At 55.9% G+C, this 27084-nt stretch overlaps 1 protein-coding gene across 7 annotated transcripts in view; it reads left to right on the forward strand.

Moving 5' to 3' along the window:
• The window catches only part of STARD8 (StAR related lipid transfer domain containing 8), an 87619-nt gene that overhangs the window by 33877 nt on the left and 26658 nt on the right, over nt 1-27084 (forward strand). The window contains exon 1 of one of the 7 annotated variants that reach the window (XM_074600261.1): nt 2767-3001. The exons of 5 other annotated variants lie outside the window; for them this stretch is intronic. Coding sequence is in view for 1 of the 2 variants with exons in the window: in XM_074600258.1 (XP_074456359.1) it covers nt 25782-25836 (55 nt within the window). In the remaining variant the exon portion in view is untranslated. Of the gene's footprint in view, nt 1-2766; nt 3002-24838; nt 25837-27084 lie in introns of those variants that run through there. One more of the 7 variants, XM_074600258.1, reaches the window with a different exon arrangement.

A 27084-nucleotide genomic window follows, 5' to 3' on the forward strand; every position in this document is an offset into this window, starting at 1 on the left:
CTCAGCGATGCCCTCTGGGCCACCTAAACCAGCCCCTTTCCGCTGGCTGTGTGGTTATCGGGGGGCCGGGCAGGGCACCTCCAGCCCCCCGGGGGTGTGCTTTGGCCGGCAGCCCCAGTTCCTCCCTGCCCTTCCTGGGTGGGCAGCGTGCTCCAGGCTGTTCATCCCTCATCCCTCTGCTCGGCAGCTCCTCCGCGGGCAGCGTTAACCCCTGTTGCTGGGTGCCCCGAGCGAGGACACGCGTGTGCACACGCGTACACTGGCTGCCTTGTGCAGGCGGCGGGGCAGCCCGAAGGCGAGCCGGCGGCCGGCGCTCCGCCATTCCTCGGCAATACGCTGGCAACTATTAATATCGCCGGGTGTGAATGCGGCCCATTCATGGGGCGGCACGGGGGGAGCATGCGGTATGCGCGATTTCTGCTCCTCCCAGCATCCGCCCTGGCAGCGCGGCCTCGGCTTTCCTGGTGTGAGCAGGGTCCGCGTGGGACCGGCCGCTTTGGTCCTGCCCTCTTTGCCGCCTGTTTATAGCTCAGCGTCTCCGGGAGATTTCCTGCCTCTCTGCCCCCACACCCTCCCCGTTCCCGCTTTGCATGAGGAAATGAGTGGAAAATGCTTGAAATCCTTCTCTGAGCTGAGTGATTTTTCCACTGGCCATCACCGTGGCGCTGGGGCCGCCCGGGCACTGGTGCCTGGCTCTGTCCCACTGCGGTGCCGGGTGGGAGCCGAGCCCCAGGCAAGCCCATGGCAGCAGAAAGCGTTGTGAGCTCTGCCCTTACCATGCTCCTCACTCTGGGAACGGTGCCACGTCTTTCCCTTTCTGTCCCTTTCCCACTTACGTGGCCAGAAATATCCATCCTGGCTGTCCCCTGGGACGCTGGCTCGGTGGTCAGCACCCTGTGGCTTTGCACTCATCCTCCGTTTCCAGAGGTTTTGCTCCCCCTCCATCCCTTTCTGTCACCCTCCCCAGCTCCTGGGGAGCAGCGCTTCGTGGATGTTGGTACTTCTGGGGGTCAAGTCTCATCTGGGTTCCTGATACTGCCCCCCCACACACACACTCTGACCCCTCCAGCTCTTCAGCGGGGTGCTTGCTGCCTCCATCACTCCTTTGTTGTACTGGCCTTCCACTGATCCCCACCAGTGCAGATCAACAGCTGCTCCCTTCGCCATGCCTGACCGCGGGGGTGGCACCAGCTGCTTGCTCTCCAGCAAGCCCTCGGCGCCCCCCCCCACCCACCCCCCCTCCCCGGTCCCTGCCTGGCGAGAGGCTCCCTCGCACAAAGCTGTATGAAGACTTTCCAGTCAACAACGGCCGCATTGAGAGGCTTGTTGCTGAGAGCCCCTTCCTCCAGGGCTGTAGCCACGGGCGGCTGGTTGAGGGGCTGCAGCGGGAGTGGGGCGGGAGCAGAGGCAGAGGCAGTCGGGAGACTGGTGGGAGGAGGGTCAGGAGCTTGGGGCTGGGGAAGGAAGGAAGGCGATGTGCATCAAAAGCCTCTCAGACTGTGAAAACAATGGAAAAAAAACCCTCCATTTTTTCCCTTGATCCTCACGTGTTATGGTGCTTGGGCAACCATCTAACCAATAATTTCAAGAGGAAAGCTGGTTTTTGGCCTCCCTGCAATGTACCTGGTCTCCCTCCTGCTTTTCTGGTCATCCCACGCCAAATTGTTGCCTGTCTTGTGTTGCATCTGTGCCCTGTGTGGTCGCCGTCAAGCCCGTTGCCCAGTGTCCCGTATTTTGTCTCACACTCTGCCTCCTCCCTGCTTCTCCTTCCATGCTCAGGCTGGTGCTTCCTGACCTCCAGCCTTTTTGCCTCCCTTTTCTCACCAAAAATTTCCTCCTTTGAGTCCACTTTAAACACTGTTTTTTCCTCTTAGCCCCTCTATCCCAGACCCTGTCTCCCACTTTCTTCTTCACCTTCTTGTAAACAGCCTCTGGCTGGTTCCATCTGACACGACACGGGTCTGGGATCCAGGTTGTGAGACAGGACATGGAGAGGGTCTTCCTCACCCTGTGCTGTCGGAGGAGTAACTACCAAACAAGAAAATCCCCTGTAGCGTGAGGGGGATTTTGGGGAAACAAGTCCCATAGGAGCAGCCTCTCTGCTCCTCTCGGTGTCCTGCTGAGGCTGGCACCCCTGCTTTTGCCACTTGCTTGGTTTGATGGGCATGGAGATGGCCAGGCATCTGTCCAAAAACTATCCTGGGGCTTGTCTTTGGTGGGAAAACAGCCCGAGAGACCCTCATGCATGCTGAGCCCAGTGGGGGACGTTGCAGCTGCTTGGTGTCCCCGTCCTGGAGCCCCCGAGCTCATGATCCGGCGCGTTCACAGCGAAGCCGGGGCTGGGACAGTTGGTGCTGCCGGTCTGGAAGCGGAGGGGGGGAGATGGCTGGACGGAGGGGGGGCCGGGTGCGGCGTGGAGGTGCACTGGGGGCCATAGACGGGGTCTGGGACGGTGCTGGGTTCCACACGCGTGGTGACAACCCCTTCCCTTGGCTGCAGCCGACGTGGCTCCGCGGTTTGGCTTGTCCCTGCGGCGACAACAGCCCTGGGGACCAGCGCTTCGGTCCCCCTTGGCTCCGGGGCGCCGCCGGGTGCTGCTGAGCCGGGCTGTCCCTGGCGGGGCGCCGGTCCCTGCGACAGCCGGGGGCGCTCGGGGGGAGCCGGGGGCGGCGGGGCGGGAGAGGGGCGGGCGGCGGGCGGGCCCCGGGGGCGGCGGGCGGAGCGGAGCGGAGCGGGGCGGGGCGGGCGGGGCCCCCGCCGCAACCCCGCACCTGCCGCCGCGATCACACCGACAACGGCCGGAGCCGCGGCTGGCACCGGCCCGAGCCCGCCCGCTGCCCGCGGCGGCGCTGGGGCTCAGGGGTCCTCCATACCACCCCCCCCCCACACCCCCATCTTCCTCCTCCTCCTCCTCCTCCTCCTCTTCCTCCTCTTCCTCCTCCGCTCGGCGGGACCTGGCCGTTCCCCCCCGGTTCGGACGGAGGCGCAGCAGAGCCTGAAGGTAAATCAGAAACCTGCGGTTGTGCGGGGTAGAGTGTGTGTGTGTGTGTGTGTGTGTGTGTGTGTCGAGGGGGGAGGGATGAGGGGAGAAGAGAGGGCAGATTTCGGAAGATAGCGTGAAGCGCGGCTCCGGAGGATGCTGCTCAGGCCACGCTGACGGATAGAGCTGCTTCCAGTGGCAGGAAAATGCTGTCAGGTGGGTTATCTCTTGTTCGGCACCGGTTATCTGTGTGTGCTGATAGACACGGTGCCGGGACGAGGCGGCTGCTGCTGTAGCCGGGGAGGAGGAGGAGGAGGAGGAGGAGAAGCTTGGAGCTGGTACAGGTTTCCTGACATACTCAAGCTGTTACTGGATCCCCGTCATTCCCGGGCTGAGTCACGGCAGCGCGTGGGGCGAAAGGCCACCGGCTCCTTCCATTGGAGTTGCCCGGTTCGGCGGGTGAGGCTGCCTGGCTCCTTTCTGCGTCCGACCTGTTCGCTGCCGGCAGAGCCATCGCTAAACTCCCAGGGGGATGCGAATGGTCTGGCCGCAGGTTTTGGACTGCCTAGATTTTCTCAGGGCTCCTTTCAGTCCTCCTCTAGCTGGGATTACTGATGATTAAATCAGTGGCTGGAAAAGCACAGATTTGCCATCTGATCCAGAGAGCCAGTGAGTTCATGGAAAAAACGTGTTGATGTCACAAGGCTTCGGATCCGGCCCTTGTGTTATAGCAGGGGGAGGCTGGACTCGGCGTTCTGGCTTTTGGCACCACGGGCACGTGTTTCCAGCTCATGGTCTCTTTTGGAGACCTTTGTCTTTGGTAGAAACAGATGGGGTTTGCAGTGCGTGCGTGGTTTGTCACGTCGTGAAGTAGCAGTAATCTGTCAGAGCGTGCTGCCAAGGTGAGCGGCTGTTTTTTCAGGGGCTGTTTGATGGCAGCTAACTTAAACACCAGCTCTTTGTGTGTTTGATTTTGTGGTTTGTATTTGGAACGGCTCCTTGGTGCAGAGGGCAGAGGAGCTGCCTCTTTTAAAGACCCTGGTACAGTCCCAGGATGTCAGAGCACGTATCGTGACGTTATTGGCAGAAGTCTGTATTCTTTTCCTTGTGCATATTTGAATTCTTATCAATGAATGTGCTTTTTTTTTTTTTTTCTCTGTTTACATTTTAACTGGAACACGGTTAAGAGAGGTAGCAGCGCTGCTGGAGCAGGCGCAGCAGCCCCTCGCTGCTCTCCTCGCAGTGAGCCGGGCAGCTCAAACCCTGTCAGCCTCACTCCATTCTCATAGGGGAAAAAAATCAGCTCCCACCCTCACGCCAAAAGCTCATCAGTAATTTCCCTGTGTGACAAAACATCACGTCCCAGTGCAGAGCAGGTATCAAGCCTGGCTTCTGAGGAGGTGCTCACATTCACCTCGCGTACTTGCGCTTCCTCTGAGAAATACTTTTCTAATAAATGCCCGACTGAATAAATCCAGTCGTCCTTCTGCTAAGCATTCCTTGCCTGCATTGCCCCAGATGTCCAAACCTGAGCCTATATGTGGGACAGGCTGCCAGCAATTCAGTTTCGTAAGAGGACAAAATATGGTTGCGCCTCAGGGCACTTCAGTACTTCCCCTTGGTTTTTGTACTAATTTCAAAAAGATTTGCAGGTTCTCAACGTCAATTGGAGGCCAGCAGGGGAAAGAAAGGTTGCCCTTTCCCTGAGGGCGTAGCAGAGGTTGCTGCGTGACTTTGCAGCCAAGGAACAAGCTGACCAGCGCGGACGGACGGAGCCCAGCCCGGAGCCCTGCGGGCGCTGCGGGTGCTGCTGAGGGCAGGTTGCCTGTCCCCTCCGTGTCCCAGCGGAGCCTGGTGGCAGCAGCAGCTGCCCCGGCTTCACTCTGCTGGAGAACAGGGTAAATCATCCCCCGGTAGAGAGGAGAACCGAGTCTCCTTCCTTACACTGGGTCATTCTTTTGAGAGCCCGAGACAAGGGTTTGCAGATTTGAATTTGCACTTTGCATGCTTTTCGGAAGGGCTCTTGCATTCAGATATATGTGGGAGTTTAACATTCCGAGTATCGGCAGCGGGGCTGTGGAGGCAGGAAGGGCCTCCCGGTGGGATGGGGAGCTGGGGAGGGTCCTGCGGGACCCCTGCCCTGCTCCAGGGCTCATCTCCCCGGCCCAGCGCCGCATCACGTATCATGGGTACCTTCTTCCATCTCCGCCAGCCTGATAACGGAGACGTTGCTCCATCCCTCTGCCCACTGGATTTGGTGAAACGTGTTGCCAGAGCCCGGGGATGAAAACTGAGCTGGTTTTTGTGGGTGTGAAAGGCTTTCAGGGGCAGCATGCGGGCTGCAAAGGCTGGGATGCCGTTGCTCATGCCAGGCCTCCCATCCCACACCGTGCCCATGCCGGTCCTGCGGCAGCGAGCGGAGCCACCCGGAGCATCAACACCCCGAACCGTGCTGTCGGCACTGCCGGGGGCGAGCTGAGGTGGGAGCTGAGGCACGTGTGGCAGTGGGGACGTCTGCCTGGAATTCGGGTCTTCTTGTTTCTCAACTTTCCTTCATCCGTGTGCTCTTCCAGCTGCACAGGGAAGCCCGAGGGAGGTGTTCAGTTGGATTTAGCGCTGGAAGGAAGGCCGTGCTGGAAAGCATCCAGAGCCTCCTGGGGGTCGGTGGCCAGGGCTGGTGCGGAGGAGCCGTTGGTCGCCCTTTGTGCCGAGCTCCCGCACGCTCCGGAGAGGTCCGGCAGCGGCGGCAGCAACGCGTGGCCACATTCCAGCAAGGCCGGGGGTCTCCCGCCCGGTTAATGATTGAGCCACAATAACCCTTCTTGTGCGAGCCTTTCTGAAAGTCACCTCCGGATAATTATATTAACTTTTCCAGGCTGCCGGGGCTGGGCACAGAAATTTAAAGAGACAAGATCTTTTCCTGCATTTCATTTCCTACAAATTAATTTTTAGGCGCAGGAAGCGATGGCTTGCTGGTTTCCGTTGTCTCAGTTTGCTTTCTGGTGAATTTGGCAGTTTGTTTGCACGGTTCTGCACCAGGGACCGTCGGAGGTGCAGACCGGTGCTGGCCTTGCGCTGCCCTGCTCCGTGCTCGTCCCTCCTCTGCCCGGTCCTCCCCTGGGGGTAACAGTGGATGCCAACCCCGGGATGCGGGTCCCAGGGGTCTCGGGGCATCCAGCCCCCGTCCCTGGTTGCTTGGCTGTGATGCCCGCGGGCGGGTGTCTTGCCAACCCGCTGCTCTTCCCTCTGCCGCTCGGTTAATAATCGACAGGGTCGCTGTGCCACGTGGGCACGCTCGCCCGGCGGCAGAGCTGTTTGTCGAGCTACTGGAAGGATCCCTTATCAGAAAAGGGCACTTGTCACCCAGTGCCAGTTACAGGCGGAGTAAACGTTAACGGCTGGCACTGGGAGCGGGCATTCACAAGCGCAGCAGCTTGGGGTCGTGGGGGGGCTCAGCTGCTTCGTATCCCACTGCATGAGGACACGTTGCCAGCTTGAATCCCTTGCGCTGTCCCGTGGCCCAACGAGCCATCCCCGTCTGTGGCTTCCCCAGTGTCCATCTCGCAGGTCCCACCGAGATGTCCTGGTCTGTGGCACGGATTGCTGCCGCTGCTCAGGGGGAGCTCTGGGCTACCAAAATCTATTGGCCAGGAGGGTTAGCCTGCAGTCTGGTGTCACACCTCGTCTATGTGAGATGCCAGCTGGTCCCTAGCAGAGTCTCTTCCAGCCGGGTCTGGCAGTCGTGAGGGGTTTGGGAGCTAAGCCAGCAGGAAAACGCCTGCTGCCACGACTGCCATTGCTGCGCTCGGTGCAGGGAAGGCAGCGGGACCTTGGGGCGGTCATTGGGGTGGATATAACGTCTGCCATTTCCTTGCCCCACTGTCTGTCTGATGTGACGGGAATGCCCAGGCTGATGGGGTGGTCAGGATGACGCCCAGGAGGGCAGCGCGGTGCCGGCATCTGGATTTCCATGGACCCTGCAGCCGAGGCTTGGGCCTCCCGTTACTTAATTGGGAGCAGGAACTCGTCGGCTCCTCCCGGGATGGCACGCCGCTGAACCCAAGGGGCCCAGCGCTCCGGAGCCCGGGTGTGCCGGGGGATTTCCTGCCCTTTATCTGGGAGCGAAAAAGCATCTGACTGCAACATGTGCAGGCAACAGGGTCTGCAGAGAGCCTGCGCTTCCCGGGGCGGTCACGGGCTCCCTGCGCCCTGTGGGAGCCGGCTTTGATGCCCCTGCGTGCAAAGCTCGTTGGGGCACTAATGATTAATGCCACTATTTAAGGAAGGCGGCTGCGCTCGCGGGAGCGTGTGCTGGGTGGCAGCAGGACAGGGAGCTTCCGACCTTTGTGAAGGTGCACGATGGGGTTTTCTATTCTCTTTTCCACCACACACCCCCTCCCGCCAGGAGTTTTACAAGAATATTTTCACTGCTGTCAAGGGCACAAGTTCAGTTTCTGAATGCCCTTTTGTCTGGCACGGCGCAAGAGGAGTCACGCTCTCCCCCCGTTCCTTCTAGGAATGGCAAAAAACACGCTTCCGCTGCACCCCCTCGCCGGGTGCTGCTGCTGCCGTGTGTTTTGGGGGCGGGCGGGGGGAGACGACGAGGTCAAACCGGCAGCCCCACAGCAGGCTGCCAGCCGGGAACCGGGCGTTTGTGGAGCCGGGGCAGTGAATCTGCAGGTGTGGAGGCATCCGTCCCTGAGCGGCGAGCCTCCCCTGCGACTGCGGACTGCGCAGGGGTGAAGCTCAGGGACCAGGGGACTTGCCCCCCTTCTGTCCCCTTGCCATGCCATCGGGGACACAGGGGTGGCTGGCAGCTCAGCCTGGGGCTGGGGGATGACACGCAGGCAGAGACGACAAGAAAGAGCCTTTAAAGAAAAAAAAGGACTTAAAAAAAAAAAAAGGGCTGGAGAGAAGGAGGCTTTGCTGCAAGCGGTGGGCTAAAGGCTGGGCTTGGGGGCAGCAGGTCAGGCTGCGGCGGGGGGAGGTGGAGCGGTTCCCGGGGCTGCAGGTGAAGGTTGGCTCGGGGAGGGGCTGGCGTGGGGCGGCCGGGGGTCCATTCCCTCTGCTGTGCCCAGCGAAACTGGAAGTGGCCATGGGCTGTGGCAGGGAGAGGTGTCACGAGGCTGTGGGACAGGGATGCTCAGCGGTGACTCAGAACGCACTTGACCTCGCTTCATCAGTGTCATTGGGCAAGAGCGGGACGGCTGGGCAGTCAGGGCCGGCGTTTTGGCTCCGCTTTCCCAGGCAGAGCATTGCCCCACGGCCACTGTTCCCCTTCCTGAGCAAACCTCACGGGGAGGCTGTCCCTAGTGCGAGCCACCGGTGGGAGCATCCCAGGCATGGGCACGCACCGGCCTTAATGGCTGGGCTGAACATGGACTTTGTGTGATTTCTCCTGGGGTGAAGCCCTGGGAGCTATGGTGGTGTCTCAGGAGTATCAAGAATTTAGGAAGCAGTAGTTCTCCCCCAGTTAAAAATAATGGGCTTTTAAACAAAACAAAACAAAAAAGGTTTGAAGGACCTAAGCATGCCTGAGATTGTGTATATGAGAAGACAGATCATCAGTACCTGCTGTGTGCCGGGGTGTCCCATTGCCCTGCTCAGGTCCCCTCCCATTCCCCTCCATCCCAGAGAGCCTTCTCCGGCTCATGGGAGACTAAACGTGTGCTTGATGGGCCGTGGCAAAGCCCATGTGTCCTTAGCAGCGTTTTCTCTCCTCCGTCTTGTTTCATTCAGCATCCTCGCGCCCATCTCCAGATCTTTGCGTCTTCCATTACAAATGTTTCAGATCCTAGTCTTTTGTTGCTGATTTGGAGTAGGGAGCGTTTCTTGCCGGACAGTCATATGGCCTTATAAGTGTCTGTGGCGCATAAATGTTCTCCGCCTACAGCCCAGCTCAGCAGCGGCTGTCTGGGAATCGCAGAGGAAGGTACCAGTGCGCCTGCTGTTTGTCTTCCTGGGGCCCCATCCCATCAGGAGGACGGATGAGCAGTGCCCATCCTGTAACAGGACTGGTACCGTGACCAGAGGGCTGCAGAAATGAAGCTCAAGTCCAAATAAATGATTTACAAGTGCTGCTGTGCACTTGGTGCAGGGTGTGCTCTGCCAGCGCGGGTGCTGGGACGCCGGGGACGTGGGGCCAAGCGGGTAGGGAAGGGGCAGCATCCCAAATCCCCGCGGGCAGCAGTCGGGGCTGTCGGCCAACACCGCTCCTCCCCATCGCTGAAGGCTGAGCGGGGTGAAACCCCGGCTGCCGTGGTGCTGCTGGCAGCGGTGACAGGTTTAGAGGTGCTTTTATTGTCCCGGTAAAACGTGTGCCAGGCGCAGTGCAGCAGTGGTGGGAGCCCTCGGGGCTCCTCTGGCTTGTCCGGCCGGGGCTGTGCCCCCAGCACATCCCTCTGTGCGCTTCACATCGCTGCGGACTTCAGCTGCTGGGGATGGCCACCCTCAAAAGTGCCACCGTCAGCTGGACGGGACATCTGCTGGGTCTGCTGCATGATTTGCTCTTCCTTAACGCCTTCCATGTGGGCATCTCCAGAGGCTTTAAATACCAAAATGCTTACTTGGTCACGGGATTTCCTTGCAGAGCCTGTCTCAGCAGAGCCAGAGGAACAAGACTGCTCACTTGGACCTTGCTTGGCTGTTTGCAGAAGTGTCCTTTGACTACAGAGCTCTCCAAAGCACTTGTTGGAGACACTTGTTTGGTGTCCTGTCACTCCAGGACAACTGCCAGGCTCTCCTGCAGGGATCAGGGCTGCTGATGCCGGATACCTCGATACACAAGGCAAAAAAACACGGACAGAGCAGAAATTGTCTCTCTTCTCGGGAGGCAGGCGTGATCTCCTGCTCAACCCTTGGCTTTTGCTGCGGACAGGCTCTTGCTTTCCAGCCAAACGGGAGGCTGACCCCGCTGCTTTCCTTTCCCACGCCCAGGGCCCGCACACACCTCTGCAGCACGACTTTTCCAGTGCTGCTGCTCTTAAAAGAAAAAAAAACGAAACAAAAAACAAAAAAAAAACCCACCAAAAAAATAAAAAGCAACAAGTATTTTAGGCATTTTGCAGCAGCAGCTGAATTGTATCAAACTGCTTTGTGCATCTGAGACTTAAAGCCCTGAGTATACATTTTTGAAGGGGCACGTTTCGGGAGGCGTTGCGGTCCGGTGACAAGGGAAGTGATTTTTTGCGACTGCAGGGAGCTGAGCTCTTGTGCTCTTGGCTTTGCTCCTGTCTCCGCTTCAGGAGAGACTTCGCCTCAGCTTTCTCCTCTGTAGAAGAGAGAGAACAGAATTGCCTTCTCTGTAGATAGTTTGTGACCTGTGAACGCAGGGGGACATTACTGAATCCTGCCACCAAGTTTTATTTATTGGTCCTGCCCCATTACCGTTCCTCTCCAGCAGCCCTGGCAGTGCCTGTGCCCACAGCAGTGCCCGTGCCACCGCGTGGGTCGGAGGGCTCTCCTGGGATGCCAGATGCTCCATCGGCTGCCTGGGGTCCCCAGGAGGGACCGGGGGGGGGGTGAGCTCTCCCCTCCCCGTGCTGGGCTGCTTGCTTTGGAGCCTCCTTGACCGACTGTTTCGAGACAGCTGCCTCTCCGTGTCTTGGATTTCCTGGATTTCTTCTCGTTTTTCTTTCTCGTGTTTGGTGTTAGGGATGTCGGTATGAAACCAGCGTTTGTCCTTCTTAAGCCTCCATATGTCGCTTTGCTCCCAGTCCGGCTGCTGGGTTTGGGGGCTGGCGTTGCTGGGGGGGGGTTGCGGGCTGGCCCGGGTCACGCCACTTTACCTTTGTCATTGCCGCTTTCTAACGGCGGTTTGTTTCCACGTGGGGACTCCATCCCTGCCCGCTGCGGGAAGCTCAGGAAACGCATTTCTGGCTGCGGGACGGCACAGCACACCTCCTTAAGGAGCATCGTAGGTGGGACGAGGTGGGACTAACGCACCCCACCGGAGGGCTCTTGGAGAAGGGGTCGGGGTGGGGAGGGGGAGGCGTGGGTGCAGCCCCCATCCCCAGCCTCCCCAGCTGCACGGGGCGATGCAGGACCTCAAGTAACACGAACAACCATGCGAGTTCCTCCTCTGCCCGGCGGCTTGGGGAGTGGAGCCGTTTACCCAAAATTAAGAGCGGGTCCCAGGCTGTGAGCCTGTTTTGAGGGTTCAGGGCTTTCCTTATCACAAAGAGAGTTTGAGTTTGGATTATGGATTTTGGACCATTTTTGCTCAAGAGCCGGTGATGGTGCAAGGACACAGGGACCTCTGGCAGGAGGCTCCTCTCACATCACCTCGAGACTCCCTGAGGGTCTGAGGCATGTGGGTGGCTGAGTTTGCAGCAGGGACTGAAAGGGTTAAAGCTCCTTTGCAGTGCGGATTTTTAAAAAAAAAAAAAAAAAAAGCCATTTCCTTCATGTCCAGAGACAGTTTATTTTCTGGGCATTCTTCGGGACTCAGGGAGGTGCCTTTTCTTTAAGGCATTTCCTGTAAGCAAGTTTATATTTGGACTGGGGAGGGTGGGGAGAGGAGGTGGGTGCTGGGGAGGGGTCCGGCGGCCCCAGCAGAGTGACCTCAGCTTTTGGCTCCTTGTCCTAAATTGTTCGAGGGAGCAGCTGCAGGAGCCATGGCCGCGGGACCGGCGGCCGTCAGAGTGGGTCGGGGACCCCGGGGTGTCAGGGACCCGAAACACCCTTTTGCACAGACGGGTCAGAGCAAACAGGAGGGTGTGAAGCTGTCGGTAGCCCTGATTTACATTAAAGCCTCTGTGTTTAAAAACAGGAGCAAAATCCCGTTACCAAGCCCTTTGCAATCCCTCCCTGCCTTGTTCCTGTGCCTGGGTTGCCCCCTTGGCGTGTTTGGGAGCCGTGGGCCAGTGGCCAGGGTGGGTGCACGGTGTTCCTCTGCAAAATGGAGTGACCGTGCAGGGGGGTGATCTGCTGCGGGCTGTCCTCATGGGTGCCGTGCCGCGCCGTGCCGTGCCGCGCCGTGCCGTGCCATCCTGGCCACTGTGGTGTGGCTGAACCACAGGGTGATGTACCCAGCAGGGGCTGGCTGCTCGCCTCCGCTCGCCGGGCGATGGAGAGTGAGGGCTGTTTATTCCTTCCTCTGCCAAACCCATCGCTGCGTGCTCCGGAGAAGGGAACCTGCCCATAGCCGGGGGAGCGTGATTTGGGGTCGGGATTGGAGTCAGCCTCGCCGCTCGGGCAGTAGCTCTGGTGGGAATTCACATTGTGCCGGGTCAGAGAGCTGCTGCCGTGGAGCGAAGGAGCTGTTGTGTTTGCCTTCCCTCTCCTTGCCTCTCCCTGCTAAGCAGCGGCCTGCTAAGGCACCGTTAAGTCCTTCCTCTCGAGGCTGTTTTCAGGTTAGCATTAGGAATTTAAGGAGCAGGCAGGTGTATCTTCATCACCATAATTCAGCACCCTGCTAACACCAGATAACAGCTGCCTGTCTTTGCCCAAGAAGTGGTCAATGCCAAGGAAAGTTGACCTGTCAACCCATTGCACCCTTTAAGACCAGCCCTTCCATTACCTTTAAGATGATGAAACTAAATGCCGCTGGACCCCAGATTCTGAGGCTTGTGGTTGATCACCTCTATCTAATTCTGTTCCCTCCCCCAAGATGGCTTTGATTTCTGTTCAAACCAGGAAAAATAAATCTATCAAGCACAGTGCTATACAAGATCGTCAAAATTTACTGTGTTCTTGATGTCTGTAGCGCAGAGTTAACTCTTTTTTTCCCCACTGATGTTTGATCAGACCTTTATTCTTGTGCAAGGTCCTCGGAGCTGGCAGCCGGAGCCCCGCTGCCCCCGGGTGAGAGGCAGAAGGCTGGGCTCGCCTCGCAGGCAGCACCGAGGTTCAAGCAATTCTCCCATTGTTCCCCCTGCCAAGTTTCTTCTCCCCCATTTTGTTTTCTTTTTATTGCTGTGATTTCCTAACATCGGAAGAGGCGAGTTATGAAACTGGAGTTATCCAAACACGTCTTGTTTGAAGATAGCGTTTCATCCAGCAGATGCAGCTTCCTGCTCTGTAAATGGTTTTCATTGTTTCACGTTGGCTCCTGGCCCCCGGCAGAGACGGGGCCACTGGTAGCGTCGCTCGGTTCTGGCAACCTGAGGAGCAGTGGTCCCAGCCACGGAATGCTGCTGGCCATGAGACGAAGTGAAAAGGTTGAACTGGGAATACTGGTATTCTGTGGATATCCTCCAAAAACATTTGGGAGGTTCACTGGAGGCTACCTCTTTGCATAGGGTGCTGGCCCGGTTGGCCACTGCTCCAGCAAGGGATGCTCAGATTTTCCAGTATGTGTCCACTCTTCCAACAAGACTCGTATCTCGAGGGGCCAGTTGGTGCCGCTTCTGCTCGAACACACCCCAAGCCAAAACGCTCCAAATACCCACCTTGCTGATACTTGCTTGTGGGACCCCGTATGTTTGAGTGGGATTCAGCCCGTGGGGCTCGTGACCAGATGCCCGCTGTTGAAATGGAGCCAAGACACAGCACAGAGAACAGATAGAAAATACGGCACTGGTATCAGCACCGCTTTTTCAAATTCCAGTTGCAAACTGGGATCTTCTTGTTCTGGGCCACGTACAAAGACAGCGGCTGGTCTGATGGTTGACATCCGGATTGTAAAAAAGGAAGGAACCAGGAAAGAGACGTTAGATGAAATAAGGTGGTGCTGGTCGGTGTGATGAGGATTATTCCCAGCACAAAAAAAAAGCTGCATAATTTTTAAGTCCTTTGTAGGAACGGCAGAGAAAGAGGGTTTGGAGACACGTCCTTGGGTACCTGCCAGGGGGTGCTGCCAAGGGACAGTGCCCTGGTGGGGGCTGCAGTGTGTTGGATGGAGAGCCCGCCCAGGGCCCGTGTCGGCAGACACCGGCGTTCTGCCAAATGTGACGTGGAAGACATTGGAAAGAATCGCTTTTGTTTGAAGATGTTGTGTTATCACTGGGAATCGGAGACCTGAGGCTGTGTTTGCTGGAAAGCCATCCAGCCTGCCATCAGAGTTCCTCGCCGTGACGGAGCGGGAGGAAGAAAAGCCTTCAGAGTGCGTCCTGCACCGTGTTCGCTCAGCGTGTCCCGGTCATCCAGCAGAACCGCTTCATCTGGGGCAGCATGAGTAATGCCAAAACCTTCCCTGTGTCACAGTCAGAAGGGTTTGGGTTTGGCTTTGGCCGTGTTTGTGCCCTGGCCTCCTTCTTCCTTGGGTTTTGCATCTGTTAAGTTTCCCTGGCTAAATACCCGGCCGATGGTTCTCAGTCTGTTTTGTAGCCGTGCAAGCACTCACACCAAATGCCAGCTGACTGTTCTCTCCGATTTTAAATGTTTGGTCCAGAAAGCAAAAAAAAAAAAAAAAAAGTATGAATTAATTTTCTCATAGGGTGGTTAAATAGGAAAACAGTGATCTGCTTCTTGAATAGCTGCTCCAAATATGTCAGATGTGTTTATTGGCGACACAGGAGGCTGGTCTTACTTCTCGTTACTGCCTGCTAAGACGGGTGGTGGGTGGAATCTGTGTTTTGATGGTGAAAAGCTGGAAATTCCGCTTTGCAGCACAGACGTGGGTGGTGGGGCCGTGTGGCAGCCTTGCCTCCCCCGGCTGGCACGGCCGCGACGTTTGCTGTCCTCCGAGATCTGCATCGTGGAAACAAACCTGCACCATTGGGTTTATTAATTCTCTAAAGTACGCTTTTAGTTCTGCTTTTCGGAGCAGATGTGAGACGTGGTCCTCAGGGCGAGGACACCTGCCAGGAGAGGTGCGTGCCTTTTCATCCTTCCCGTTGTAGAGTCCCTGGTTGTGGGGTTGGCACGGTGGTGGCCGTGCTGGGTGGCTGTGGTGTCTCCTCGGACCACACTGCAGAGCCCCGGGAGGGCTTTTGGAGAGGAAGAGCTGCAGATCCTGGTCTGGTGCTCCTCCCTGGCAATCTGCTCTTGGTCACAGGTGGGGGTGAATCCTGGTCTGCATGGTCCTCTGCTCTTCTGCTGCTCTCCTATGGGTGCCTCACCGCCATAAGTGACACTGAGATGAAGCTGGGTAGTTACTGGGCATCCCCCTGCAGCTGAAGGGCTTGGGTGAGGATGTGTTCGTGTCCGGTGGAAAGCACGCTCCTGCTCTGGCATGCAGGTTCAAAGAGATGGGTGAGGTGCCCACGTCATTCCCCATCCTGTCCTCCCTGACGGGTCCCCAGACACTGGGAGGGGTCCCCGTGGTGGTGGCAGGACATGTAGCATGGGTTTGAAGAAGTGGTGAAGAAAGAGGAGAGTCGGAGCGTGCTGGTAAACCGAAGCTTTTGTGCTTCACGCTCCATTCCCTGGGCACACGGATGCTGTTAGCCGTGACCTTGGACTCGCAAGAGAGCAGCAGGTAGCCTGCAAGCACGAGTTGCTGAAGGGTTTTGGGCAGCAGGGAGGCAGAGGCAGGCTGGGACTTGGCTGAAGGCGAATTTTCGGTGGCTTGCCTTTCTCTGTCGGTAGAGCCTGTTCTGAGAGGAGCTGGGTGTGCCCCAGACCTCTTCCTCCAGCGCAGGAAGCTGTGGAGGGGGTCACGCCGTCCCCGGGGCTCGGGCACAGCCATCCTGCTGCCGCTGCAGCCCGTGCAGGCAGTGCCAGCCTCTCCTGCTCTTGTTCTCCACAAAGCTTTCCCACCTGCTCAAGCAGCAGTGATTTATTATTATTTTTTTTATAATTTTTTTTTTTTTTTTTTTTTTTTTGCATGAATGGAGCGTGTTTCTTTGTGAATGTTCTTTACGGGATGTGAAGCCGCAGATGTTTTCTCATTAATTAAGTTCTGCAAAACTGCTGCCGGAAGCAGCGCCAAGCGCTTGGCAGAGCTCTGTGGTTTGACGTTTTTCCTTCCTGCCTCCTCCTCTGCGACGCGAACCCTGCGTGAGCCCTTCGCCCTGCAGTGGCAGCCCCTACCCTCTGCCCCTTCTCCCTCTTCCATCAGACCTGTGCTTTGGGCTGGCACCTCTTGTTTTGAGTTGGGTGGACCAAGGTCCCCCAGGCAGGGTCCTGTGAAAGGACCCTGTGTCTCCCGTCTCTTTTTGGCCACAGAGAAGGCAGAGAACAATGAGGTCAGAAGTCTCAATGGTTAATATTTGTTAAGGTTCACTGACATTTTATCACTTTTGCCGTAGGGAGTAGGAAAACGTGGTGAATTAAGAACATCTATCTTGGCGGGGCGAGCCTTCCCCGAGTGCCCAGGTGTGGGTCGGGATGAGGTCCTGCCTCAATGGGACCCGAAGCCTCTGTGATCCCAATCTCCTTATCGCAAGTGAACACAGAGCTGTCGGGTGCCCTTGGGCTTCTCTCTGGCTGCGCTGGCAGAGCCGGTTGCCTGCCCAACGGCTTCACGTGGGAACGTTACCCGCTGTCTGCTGGTACGTGCCGCTCCTTGAACAGGAGCTGGGCTTGTAAACGGCTCCCGGCAGCACGGAGATAGCACGGATAAATACAACTTGACGTTGCGTAAGTCTGTGTTTGGCGGATTATTGAGGCACTCTTGTTTCTTGGCCAGGCTCCTAAGCCCAATCGGGGTATCGAATGATGCACTAGCGGCTTTGACAGTGATTTCCCCGTTTTCTAACATGAGCTGCTCCCCTTCGCCCACCTCCAGCGTTGCCTGGGGCTGGTGGTGGGCAGGGCCGTGGGCAGGAGGAACCACGGGTGGTGGGTCGGTGCCATGGACCTGCTGCGGTGCAGAGACGCTGGCAGCCGGTGGGGGATGTCCTGCCTGCAGCGGTTACTGCCTTGTTATCTCTCTGGCCCAGTGGGCACGTGTAATTTATCCAGTAACGGCTCCTTGTCCAGAGGGGAAAACAGTAACGGCAGGCAGGGCTTGGAAAGAAGGAGAGCAAATAAGGGAAAATGAGCGCAGGTAATTTCAGCTCGACCTGTCTGATGGTGCTGGTGGAGTAAATGAGCCGTCAAGGTTGTGTCAGAGGGCAGGAGACCACGCGGTGGTCCTACCCTCTTTGCTTTGGGATGGCATCCTCTGGCGGGGTGGGCCGGTGGCTGCACTGAGACCTGGAGCAACCCCACCTTTCAGCAGGGCTGTTCGGGTGGACAGCCTGAAGCAGTATTTGGTATGCGTTAGAGCTTCCTTGGGGCTAAAAAAAAAAGGGAGAGGGGAAAAGTTGTAGGCTGTGTGGAGGAAAACGAAAGGACAGAAAGGGGTTCTGCTCGGCTCCAGCCCCCTGCTCCTTGGCAGGCACGGCGAGGAGGAATGGCGTGTGCTGCTTCCAGGACTGCAGGTGGGGACTGGAGAAGAAGCTCCGTCCACCTGTGTGAGTGGTCCTGTGCATCCCTCTCCAGTGCCACCCGCAGGTCTCAGTGTGGGGATGGACACAGGGACATTTTCCAGTGGAAGTGGGAGGAGATGCCGTATCCCTCACCTCTCTCTGGGAACGCTCTGGGAAGCCGGGGAGAGCGAAGTTCAGCTCCTGTGGTCCAGCTTGGTGATTGTAGCCAGGAGGCACCTCGTGACCCCCCGTGGTTCTGCAGGTGGGAACGAAACGCTCCGTGAGCAGCCGGCGGGCGAGAGCAGCCAGTCCTTGGGTGCAGCGGTCACGGGTCGGTCTCTCCACGGGCACGTGCAAGCCTGCGCGCCAGGCAGGGCGTCGGAGCGTGCCCGTCCCTCTGCACGCGGATGTAGCTCGCTCAGCCGAGCGTCAAGCGGGCAGTCGCGCGTCCGTGCATCCGTGCACTGCAACTCGTGGTGTTTTTTTGGACAAAAGCAAGATAGAAGTTGTCTTGGATGGGGCCAGGTAGTGAGTGGCCGCAATGGCTAGTTCTGCTTGCCCCCGGAAGATGCCAAGTTTGACCGGGACTGCTGGCATGCCAGGCCAAGCCTTTGCAAAGGGATGGGAATAGAGACTTTCGCAGCCTGCCGTTTCAGAGCAGCTCAGCACTTGATTTTCTAACCACTTATGAAAGCCAAGCGTTAATTAAGGGCTTTGAGTCCCTTCAGAAAACATGCGCATGTGGGTCAAAAATTAGCAACTCATAAAAATAGACACAGATGAGTTTTAGAAGGATGTGAGCTGATTGATTTACCACAAATGACGTTAGCCTGCAGCCCTAAGGTAGAAGCTTTCTGAGGCAAAGGTTTCCTTAGAAACGTCAACCGGAGAATTGCCGCACGCTAGTGAGACTGAGAAGTAACGCTTGCTTGAGAAGATGTAAACGTTTTAAAGCGTTGTTCTGAAAGACACAAAGATGGGGAAGTTTACACGTGTGAAATACTGCTGTGCAAAGCACCCGTGTACGGGACTGACATGTCCCTGGGGGGCTCCGAGGGTGGGCAGCCCCTCGGGGGTCTCCCCTGTGGGGAGGGGGGACGGTGATGCTGATGTCCCTCACCCTGCAACACGCAGTCGTACGGGCTTGGAGCCCTGCAGAGGGATCTTCATGGCCGCTTTCCCGCAAGCCAAGGAGACCCGAGCGAGCACGATGGCAGCCTTTGCTTTGCTCCTCCTGCCCCTCAGCGATGGGGAGAGCGGGACTTCCCCGCCGCGCGTGGCCACCGCGGCAGAGGTTTTGTGGGAGAGTTTCCACCGTGTGTGATCGCAGGTGGATATTCCAGTTATGACTGTCTTTAGGGCAAAGTTTTTCCTCGTAAAAACCCTAGAAAGCCTGAGATGCGGGCCGGAGCCTTTGTCAACCCTGTGTGTAAGCTCGTCATCAGGAGGGGAATTTGTCTCCCATGATCTGCAGATTGCCCCTCGCTGTGTCCGGCTGCGAGCACAAGCGAGACCATTGTGCTGTCGGGGCGATACTCAGCCGGCAAGAAAACCCCGAGTAGGTCTTGCTGCGACAAATCTTTGACTTACACAGTGGCTTTCACATGGAAGGGAAGCTGGAAAAAAACATGCCCGTTCCTGCCAAAAGGCGCTGCTTTGCCAGTAACTGGCCTCTGTTTTCTAATGCTGCTACTGCAAACGGTTGGGGTGTTGAATTAGGGCTTCCTGCTGCCTTCTAACCCTTGGGCTTCTCCTTGCCCTGACCCTGGGGAGGTCTTCCTCTGCTTCTGACCTTGCTGTCTGCAGCCACGGCACTGACTCCGATGCCTTCGGCGTCATAACTTCCCTCGAGCCGGAATAGCTGTGCAAGGGGGTGTGAGCTCACGCGCCTGTACATCCCTTGGGAGGCCGGGAAGTACCTGGTTGATTAACAAAACTGAAGAAGAGAGTCGTTTTAACCATTTCTGAGAAGCGTTTGCTATAAGAGGAAACAACCTCAAGTTGTGCCAGGTGAGGTTTAGACTGGATATTAGGAAAAATTTTTACACTGCAAGGGTTATCAAGCATTGGAACAGGCTGCCCAGGGAAGCGGTTGAGGCACCGTCCCTGGAGGTGTTTCAAAGACGGGTAGACGTGGTGCTTAGAGATATGGTTTAGTGATGGTTTTTATCAGAGTTAGGCTGATGGTTGGACTCGATGATCTGAAAGGTCCCTTCCAACCTAGGTGATTCTATGATTCTGTGATTTTTATGGTTCAGGACTATCATTTGGCTACAGAACAGTCCAGTTCCCTCCATGCGTGGTCAGATCCTCCCTCTGTCGTAACGTTGCTCCTTGCTCATGTCCCCTACGAGGCTTTGCTTGCTTCAGCTCCTCAGAAAATGCCATATTATAGAATCATTAAAGATCTTAAAGATCTTATCATTAAAGGCCTTAAAGATCATCTAGTTCCAACCCCCTGCCATGGACATAAAGGGCCTGTTATACATAAAGGGCCATGTTTTGAACCGTGTCTGGGTTGTGGATAGGCATGTCTGTGGAAAGGGGTGCAGGGCTGACTGGCTTCTCTGGTGGGAGACAGGCAGATGGGACCAAGCCAGGTAAGCCGAGTCTGCCATTCCCGTGGTTCGTCTTCCGTCGGGATTCAGCATCTTGACTGTCAGGCCAGCAGATGAGTCTACAACATTGCTTGAGGCCAGCTTTTGCATCCTGTTTTGTTATATTCCCTGACATTCTCCACATTCCTGGCAAGGAGACTTCTCTATTATTTTTTTTTTAAAATGCTCCTTTGTCTCTTTGCAAAACTGTGACATCCTTTAAAACTCCTCAAAAAGCCCATTGGCCTGCTCTCTCCTGTTAGCTTCGTAAAGAAAAGGCAGCCTTGAGCTTGGACTCCAGCCCCAACACCGTCTCCTTTCAGTGGGGAGAGAGGGAGGGGAAAAGAGAGTGGAAGGGTCGTGGACTTCTCTTTGGCTCAGCTGAACTCCATAAACCCCAGGTCTGTGTTACCTGGTTCCACCTTTGTCCTAAGGTTTCACTCCAACCTCCATGTTTTTGTGATGATTATGGGCTCATTAGCTGTGCTTTCATCGCCGCTGCAGCCCGGTCTGGAGGGTCCTGGGTTTGGAGGAGAACTTTGGAGAAGGCAGAAGCCACCACAATGGTCCTCGGGTCGGCGTCCTGCCTCTAGTGCTGGCCTTTTCTGTCTTAACCTGCCAGGCTGTAAGGAAGCAAGCTGAAGGGTGGGTGGGATGTTTTGCAGTGCTGTATCCCTTGGGGATGAGAGACCTGTTGTGTTTCCCACCGGGAATCAGAAACAAGGTGAAAAAGGAATAACGTGGTGTTGAAGCCCATGGTTTGACCTAGCGCAGAGTTTGACTTGAATCACTACAGCTTGTTACCAGCTGCATCGGGATGTGTCTGGTAAACACATCGTCCCTCCTTCGGTCACCCTACAGTCGGACCTCAGAGAGACCAGGAGAAGACCAAATGGAGAAGGAGAAGCGTGAGCTAACAAGCCAACCCACAGGTCCCCGAGCCAGGTATTCTGCCGGCACTGGGGCCCCCTTCCCTCGCTTCTCCGGGCAGCAGCTCCCCAGGACACACAGGGAGTCCCTTGGATGGGTTTTGCCAGCTCCCCCTTTCTCCCATGGTTGAAGAGGACCGTGGCACTGGGACCTTCTCTGTGCCTCAGGAGCTGTAGGATCGGAGACCCTCACAGCCCCCTCTCCTGGGCCAGCATTTCAGTTTGCTCCGGACGAGGGGACGCCTGGCTGCCTCTCCCATCTCTTTGGAGCCAGCAGAGTCTCTCTCCTCCCTTCTCTCCCACCTACAGATGTTGGCTGACTGGAGACCCGGGAGGCAGCTGCTGTTCTTTTGCTGCAGCTGGAAATGACGGTCTGGTTTCCTTCTGTGGCGCCACGGCAGCGTTAATGACAGGAAGGTCCGGCCAGGGGTAGTGGTGGAAGAGGCTTTTCCTGAAGAGAACGGGACTAAAATCCCCTTGTTGAGGGGGAGGGTGTTGTAGGGGATAGGACGTGTGCGTGGTGCCCGCCCGTGCTTCCTCGCACACCTTGCACCAGCTGGACACTGGTCCCAGTGCCGGCCTGAGTGTGGGTGGTGCGTGTCCCTGTGGAGAGCCAACCTTGGCCACCACCATCCCACATCTCCTGCACTCACCTGCAGCATCAGCTGGGTTTGGTGTCTTTGCTGTCATGTGTGCAAAGAAAGGCCTTTTCCCTGCTAAAATGTAATTATTATTTCTTATCTGGTGGCTTAAGTCCACTGCTGGCTTGTTTTTAGCAATACTCTCTTTGCAAGGGGAGCGCTTGCTTTCAGTCCCAAGAGGATCAAGACCTGTCGGTTCAGGGATTTCGTTAACCTGCTACATCAAAATAGCTTTGTGGGATCACCAAGCAGCTTTAGTGGGGTGGGTGTTGTGAGCTGGACCGGGCAGCAGCCAAGGCACCCTCCGTTACAGCCCGCTGAAGGGCAGCAGCAGGGCTGTCTCCGAGGCCCGGTACTTCCCTGCATGGCTGGGACGTGAGATCACATTTGGAAGCGGCTTTTGACTCCTCCCGCGTTGGTGGAAATTTTACACATGGTCGCTGGTGACTTGGATGGCCGCGGAGACGCCTCCCCATCTGCGAGGCGATCGCCGTGGGCGGGTGTTTTCATCCCGCTCCTTTCCAAGGTTTGCTCACAGATGTCTTTACCAGCCTGCCCCTCTCAACTGTCCCCTTCTGCGCCTCGGACCGAGGATCTCCCCCTCCAAGTCCTGCTCAGCCGAGGGGATCTCACAGCTCATTCTGTAAACTATTTATGCCAAAAGCACCGGTGCGGGGAAGTGCAGTTGCAGAGAATGTGCATTTCATTAAGGAGACTAATCCCATGTCAGCCAGAGCTTCTCACTTGGACCATGCTGTTTCCCTCGGCTTTGGTTTGCCTGGAAAGGTTAAGAATCAGAGAATGGCAGGGGTTGGAAGGGACCTCTGGAGATCATCCAGTCCAACCCCCTGCCAGAGTAGGGTCACCCAGAGCAGGTGGCACAGGAACGTGTCCAGGGGGGTTTGGAATGTCTCCAGAGACGGAGGTTAGGGGAGTCCTGCCTGGAGGGAAGAAGCACGCCCAGGGCAAGGTGAAGCGCCGATGGGTTGAGGGCAGACCATGAATTTGTAGAAAATTAGACAATTAAGTCTACATATCTTGGCTAGCAGGTGCTCCTCTTCTTGTCCCTGAATCATCTTTTTCCAAAGCTGTTTAGTCCTCTTTGGTATCTTGAAATGGGAAATTTATGATGGATCAGTCTTCGCTTTCAGTTTTCCCAACCCTGCCATCTCCCACACATGGGAAGAGCTGCATTCCCGGCTGCGAGCGGCTGGCAGCTCCCGCCGTTTGCAAACAGCCGACCAAGAGAAGCCCTTGGCTGAGGTTTACAGTCAGTAGTTTGACCAGTCAACGTCTGTTGGGAAGGGAAAGGGGTCTTGGTGGTCTCCATCGCTCTCCTCCCTCCTGGCTTACTGCAGGGCAGTGCCATGCACTCATGGTTGATCCTGCTTCCAGAGCCTGGGGCCACCAAAATGCAACCCTGCGGGAAGTTTCACACTTGAGCATCTCAATGTGATGGAAAACACCTAATTTTTCTGGTTGCAATTGAAAGCTGCAACCTAGCTGGTTGATGGAATGGGCATCCTCATGGTGTCCCTGCTTCGGGACCCCTCGTGTCCGCTTGCTGCGGGGGACGGTGATGCTCCTGGCCACCGGACCGGCTGTTGTGGGGTTAGCAAGCCCGTCCCACCGCTCGGGCAAGGGCTCGCGGGGAGCTGGAAGCATTTCGGTGGCTTCTCATGCCGGCGAGCATGTGCGCTCTCGCTCCGGCTCTCTGGCACGCTCCCCACCTGCTCCCACCCCCGCTGTTTGAACAGCTCAGCCCTTCACGCGGCCGGGGATGTCCCGTTCGCTGCTAACGAGAAATTAGACGGCTGGGTCAATGAGGGCAGGTTTGTATTAGCTCGGTACAGCATGGAAAAATCGGCGATCTCCAGCTGACTGCCCGCAGGAAGGTCTTTGGCTGGGAGTGCTCTCGCGCCCAGGGGATGGTGCTGGGGTGGCTGAGGTGGGGGATCAAGGAGGCCAGTGGTCATGCTGATATTTTTTCCGGCATTTAATCCACGTTTTCCAATGAACAAAGCCAGGATTAACAGCTTCTGCCATGGCGAGTCTGCTCGTGTCCCAGCTTTGTGTTTTTCATCCTGTAGAAGGTTTCAGCCAGCAAACAGGCTTTCGGGGGGGCGATGGGAAAGTCTGTAAAATGACCTTTTTTCTTGTCAGAGATTTCTTGCAAACTGTGTTTCCTTCGCAGCGGCTCAGTTTGCTTTGGCTGTTATGCTGCAGGGTGAGGGAAGGGTTAGGAGGTGTAATGTCTTTTGTTGTGAAGTTGTGTTGGGTTTTTTTTCCTTTTCTTGAAAAACAGATGAGATTTACCTTTACCTTTTTTTTTTTCCTTTTCTTGAAAAATAGACAAGATTTTCCTTTACCTTTTTTCTTTTTTCTTTTTTCTTTTTCCCTTTTTTCCCTTTTTTCCCTTTTTTCCCTTTTTTCCCTTTTTTTCCTTTTTTCCTTTTTTCCTTTTTTCCTTTTTTCCTTTTTTCCTTTTTTTCCTTTTTTCCTTTTTTTCCTTTTTTTCCTTTTTTTCCTTTTTTTCCTTTTTTTCCTTTTTTTCCTTTTTTCCTTTTTTCCTTTTTTCCTTTTTTCCTTTTTTTCCTTTTTTTCCTTTTTTTCCTTTTTTTCCTTTTTTTCCTTTTTTCCCTTTTTCCCTTTTTCCCTTTTTTTTCCTTTTTTCCTTTTTTCCTTTTTTCCTTTTTTCCTTTTTTCCTTTTTTTTTCCTTTTTTCCTTTTTTTTTTCCTTTTTTCCTTTTTTTCCTTTCTTTTTTTCTTTTTTTCTCTTTCTTTTTCTTCTTTTTTTCCCTTTTTTTTTCTTCTTTTTTTCCCTTTTTTTTTTTTCTTTTCCTGGGAATGGTCTGTAACTTCTGCCCTGATGGGAGCACACCTGCTCGGAGAGAGGCTGCAGTTTGGTGCGTTGAGAGCCCCGAACCCCAGCTGAAATAAGGCACCTGTGCTGAGGGTGCGGCTGTGAGCGATAGGAGGGGAGAGGCGACATGGATGTGACAAAGTACAGGCTGGTTCCAGTCACATTGTGTGGGGCTTTTCTCTCAACCCCTCCACTCCCTGCTTAAGACGCGGTCGGCATAATGAATCTGCAGCCTTTTTAATATTTGGGCTTATTTCTCACAGAGTCGGCCAAGCTGGTGAAAGAGCGCTGGCCGGCGCAGCGTGCCAGCTCCTCCTAAAACTTTGGTTGTTTCCTAAGCCCGAGCCAAAATGCCTTTCCATCGGCCTGACCCCCCCAACCTCCCACCCGGCAGCCGTGCCGTGCCGCGGGATGTGGCATCTCCTGCCGACGCTGATTTACTTCCAGGCAGTTTTAAGCGAGAGAAAAGGAGGGAAGGGAAGGGGTGGGTGGGATGGAGAGGGCTTTGGGGCTGCGAAGGGTGAGCTGTGGGGTGGGGAGGGAGTTCCCCAGCCATGCTGTGGGCCATGCTGGTGGGCACTGGGCACGGCGAAAGGGGCTGTGGCATCTTACGGAGGGAGCCCATAACGCTCCAGATGGGAGAGATCCCATGGGCAAGGGTGAAAGTCCTGCCCCAGCATACGTGGCCCTGCGTTGGCATGAGAAACGTTGCTTGCCTGCTTTTTGAAACTTAGGTTTTGGGGTTTTTTTTTTTAGGTTTTACGCCTTGATGTGTATTTTTCTCCGGAAGGACTGCAGAGAGATGTCTCTGTCGGTGCCGGGGCGGGGGGTGGAAGCTACCGTGCAGACCAGGAGGGCCATCCTGCAAGCGAACCTCAAGCGTGCCGTTTGCAGGCTGAGGGGGTGGTGTTGTGGTCGTCTGCGCACGCAGGGCTTCCTGGTGTGAAAAACCTGAGTTTTGCAGAGATCTCTCAGACGTGGCATGGGATTTTTCACCAGTTTCCCCATTAGCGCGTGCGAGCGCCGGTGCAGAAGTGCAGAGCGCCTTGGCACTCGCCGCTCCCCACGGACCAGCTCCAGCAGCCGATGCAGGGACCAGTTAATGGACGGAGTCGGACCACAGCAAACGCCGGTCAAGGCCACACTGCAGGTGGGAGTGGAGATGGCTTTGGAGTCACACTTCAGGATCTGCTGAAGGCAGAAAAAGGAGGCGGATTATTGTGCAGAGCTGGAGAAATACTCGCTTCTGGCTTAGTTTTGCATTGCAGCGTTTAAAAAGGGAAGAAAAGAGCCCTAAAACAACCCTTTGTGCCTCTGATGAGAATTTAGTGCCCATTTCTTCCTGCGAGGATGCGTTTCTGTCCCGGGGCTGTAGCAGTGCCTGGCCGTCGGCTCGGGCAGCCACCGGAGCGGGTGTGACAGCGCTGGCTCTGGGGTCACCGTCCCCAGGGGCTCGCAGGATTCCTACCAAAGGCCGCAGGAGGCTGTTGCATTCCTCATCTAGGATCTGGATGGGTTTATAATTCTCCACGACATGGAAAACGCTGCGGAAAGACCACGAGGGAGTGCTGCTCGATGGGGTTCCTCTGGTAACGCACGCTGGTGTTTATTCTAAATAAATGCGTAAAATTAGGGGGATATTCCCTCATGTGTTAAGCAAGTAATTATTTTTTAATGCCTGGACTTAAAAGCAGGGGCTGAGGGTGGCTCCTGAGCAGGTGGTACGGGAGAGAAACTGCAGCAGGTTGCATTGGCTGGGGATGGGAACGTGCATCAGCTGCGGGCGTTGCGTTATGGAGCTGAGAGCTCTCTGCAAAGGCGAGGGCTGGTCCTGCTTCTGGCTTTTTAGCAAAAATATCGTTGTCCTCCGTTGCCTTGACCGTCCTTGGGCTTCGGTGGTGGCTTGTGTTGGGTCTGGCACTGCATGCGGTGTAAGTGCCGTGGCGAAAGCATCAGCGGGATGCAGCTCCCTCGGGACGTGAGCCTCGGAGCCTGCTGGAGGTGGGACTGGGCTACGGGTGCATCGTTTGGTGGGTGCTGGCACCAGTGCTCTTCCAAGTGGTGGAAAAGTGGACTCTTGTTGTTGTCCATGTAAAGAAATGTATGGTGTGATCCCTCCTCGTTGGTCACGGCCAGTACCTGCAGCTGCCGATGGATGCCATGCCCGGTGCTACCAAAGTTCTCCAGCACCGCTGGCTGCCCTTGGAGGGACGGCGTCTGTTAGTTCAAACAAAGTGCGTGTGAGACCTGTGGGATGATCAACAGGAAAACAAGAGCGCAATTTTAGAAAGGGTGTGGGATTACAGGATGGGCAAGACAGATTAATTTTGTAGCTGTTTTCGTCTTGCTTCTCTTCTGGGTTTCCAGTAGCAGAAACGAGAGCACCCAGCCACCACAGCCACCTGAACAGTAGAAATGCAGGTATGTATGACAGCATGTAGTCAATAAATTAATGGCTGGCTCATTGGGAACGTTAAATAGGAGGAGGCACAATTCCGTGCTCTTCTTGGCGTAGTGCACAGGCTGCTGCAGAAAACGTTAGGTGCTTAGGTACCTTTTGAGAAGAAACCACAATATCTGATACAACCTTCAGTCTTTGGGACGGCTGTGCAAACAGTGCCAGGCTCTTTGCGAACGCAGAAATTGCGTTTGGACGGGGCGGGCTGCCCTTCTCCCTGTGAGTGGTTGCTCACGGGCGGCAGGCGCGGGGCTGTTGGAGCACGAACGTGTGGCAGGGGGAACGCAGGTGGGCCTGCAAAGCTCTGCCTTTTCATTCCATGTCTTTTTTTTTTTTCTTCGTCTATTTGGGGTTGTGCTGGAGCACCTTGGTGTTCTTC

This window comes from Larus michahellis, chromosome 9, assembly GCF_964199755.1.
Source record: "Larus michahellis chromosome 9, bLarMic1.1, whole genome shotgun sequence".
NCBI lineage: Eukaryota > Metazoa > Chordata > Aves > Charadriiformes > Laridae > Larus > Larus michahellis.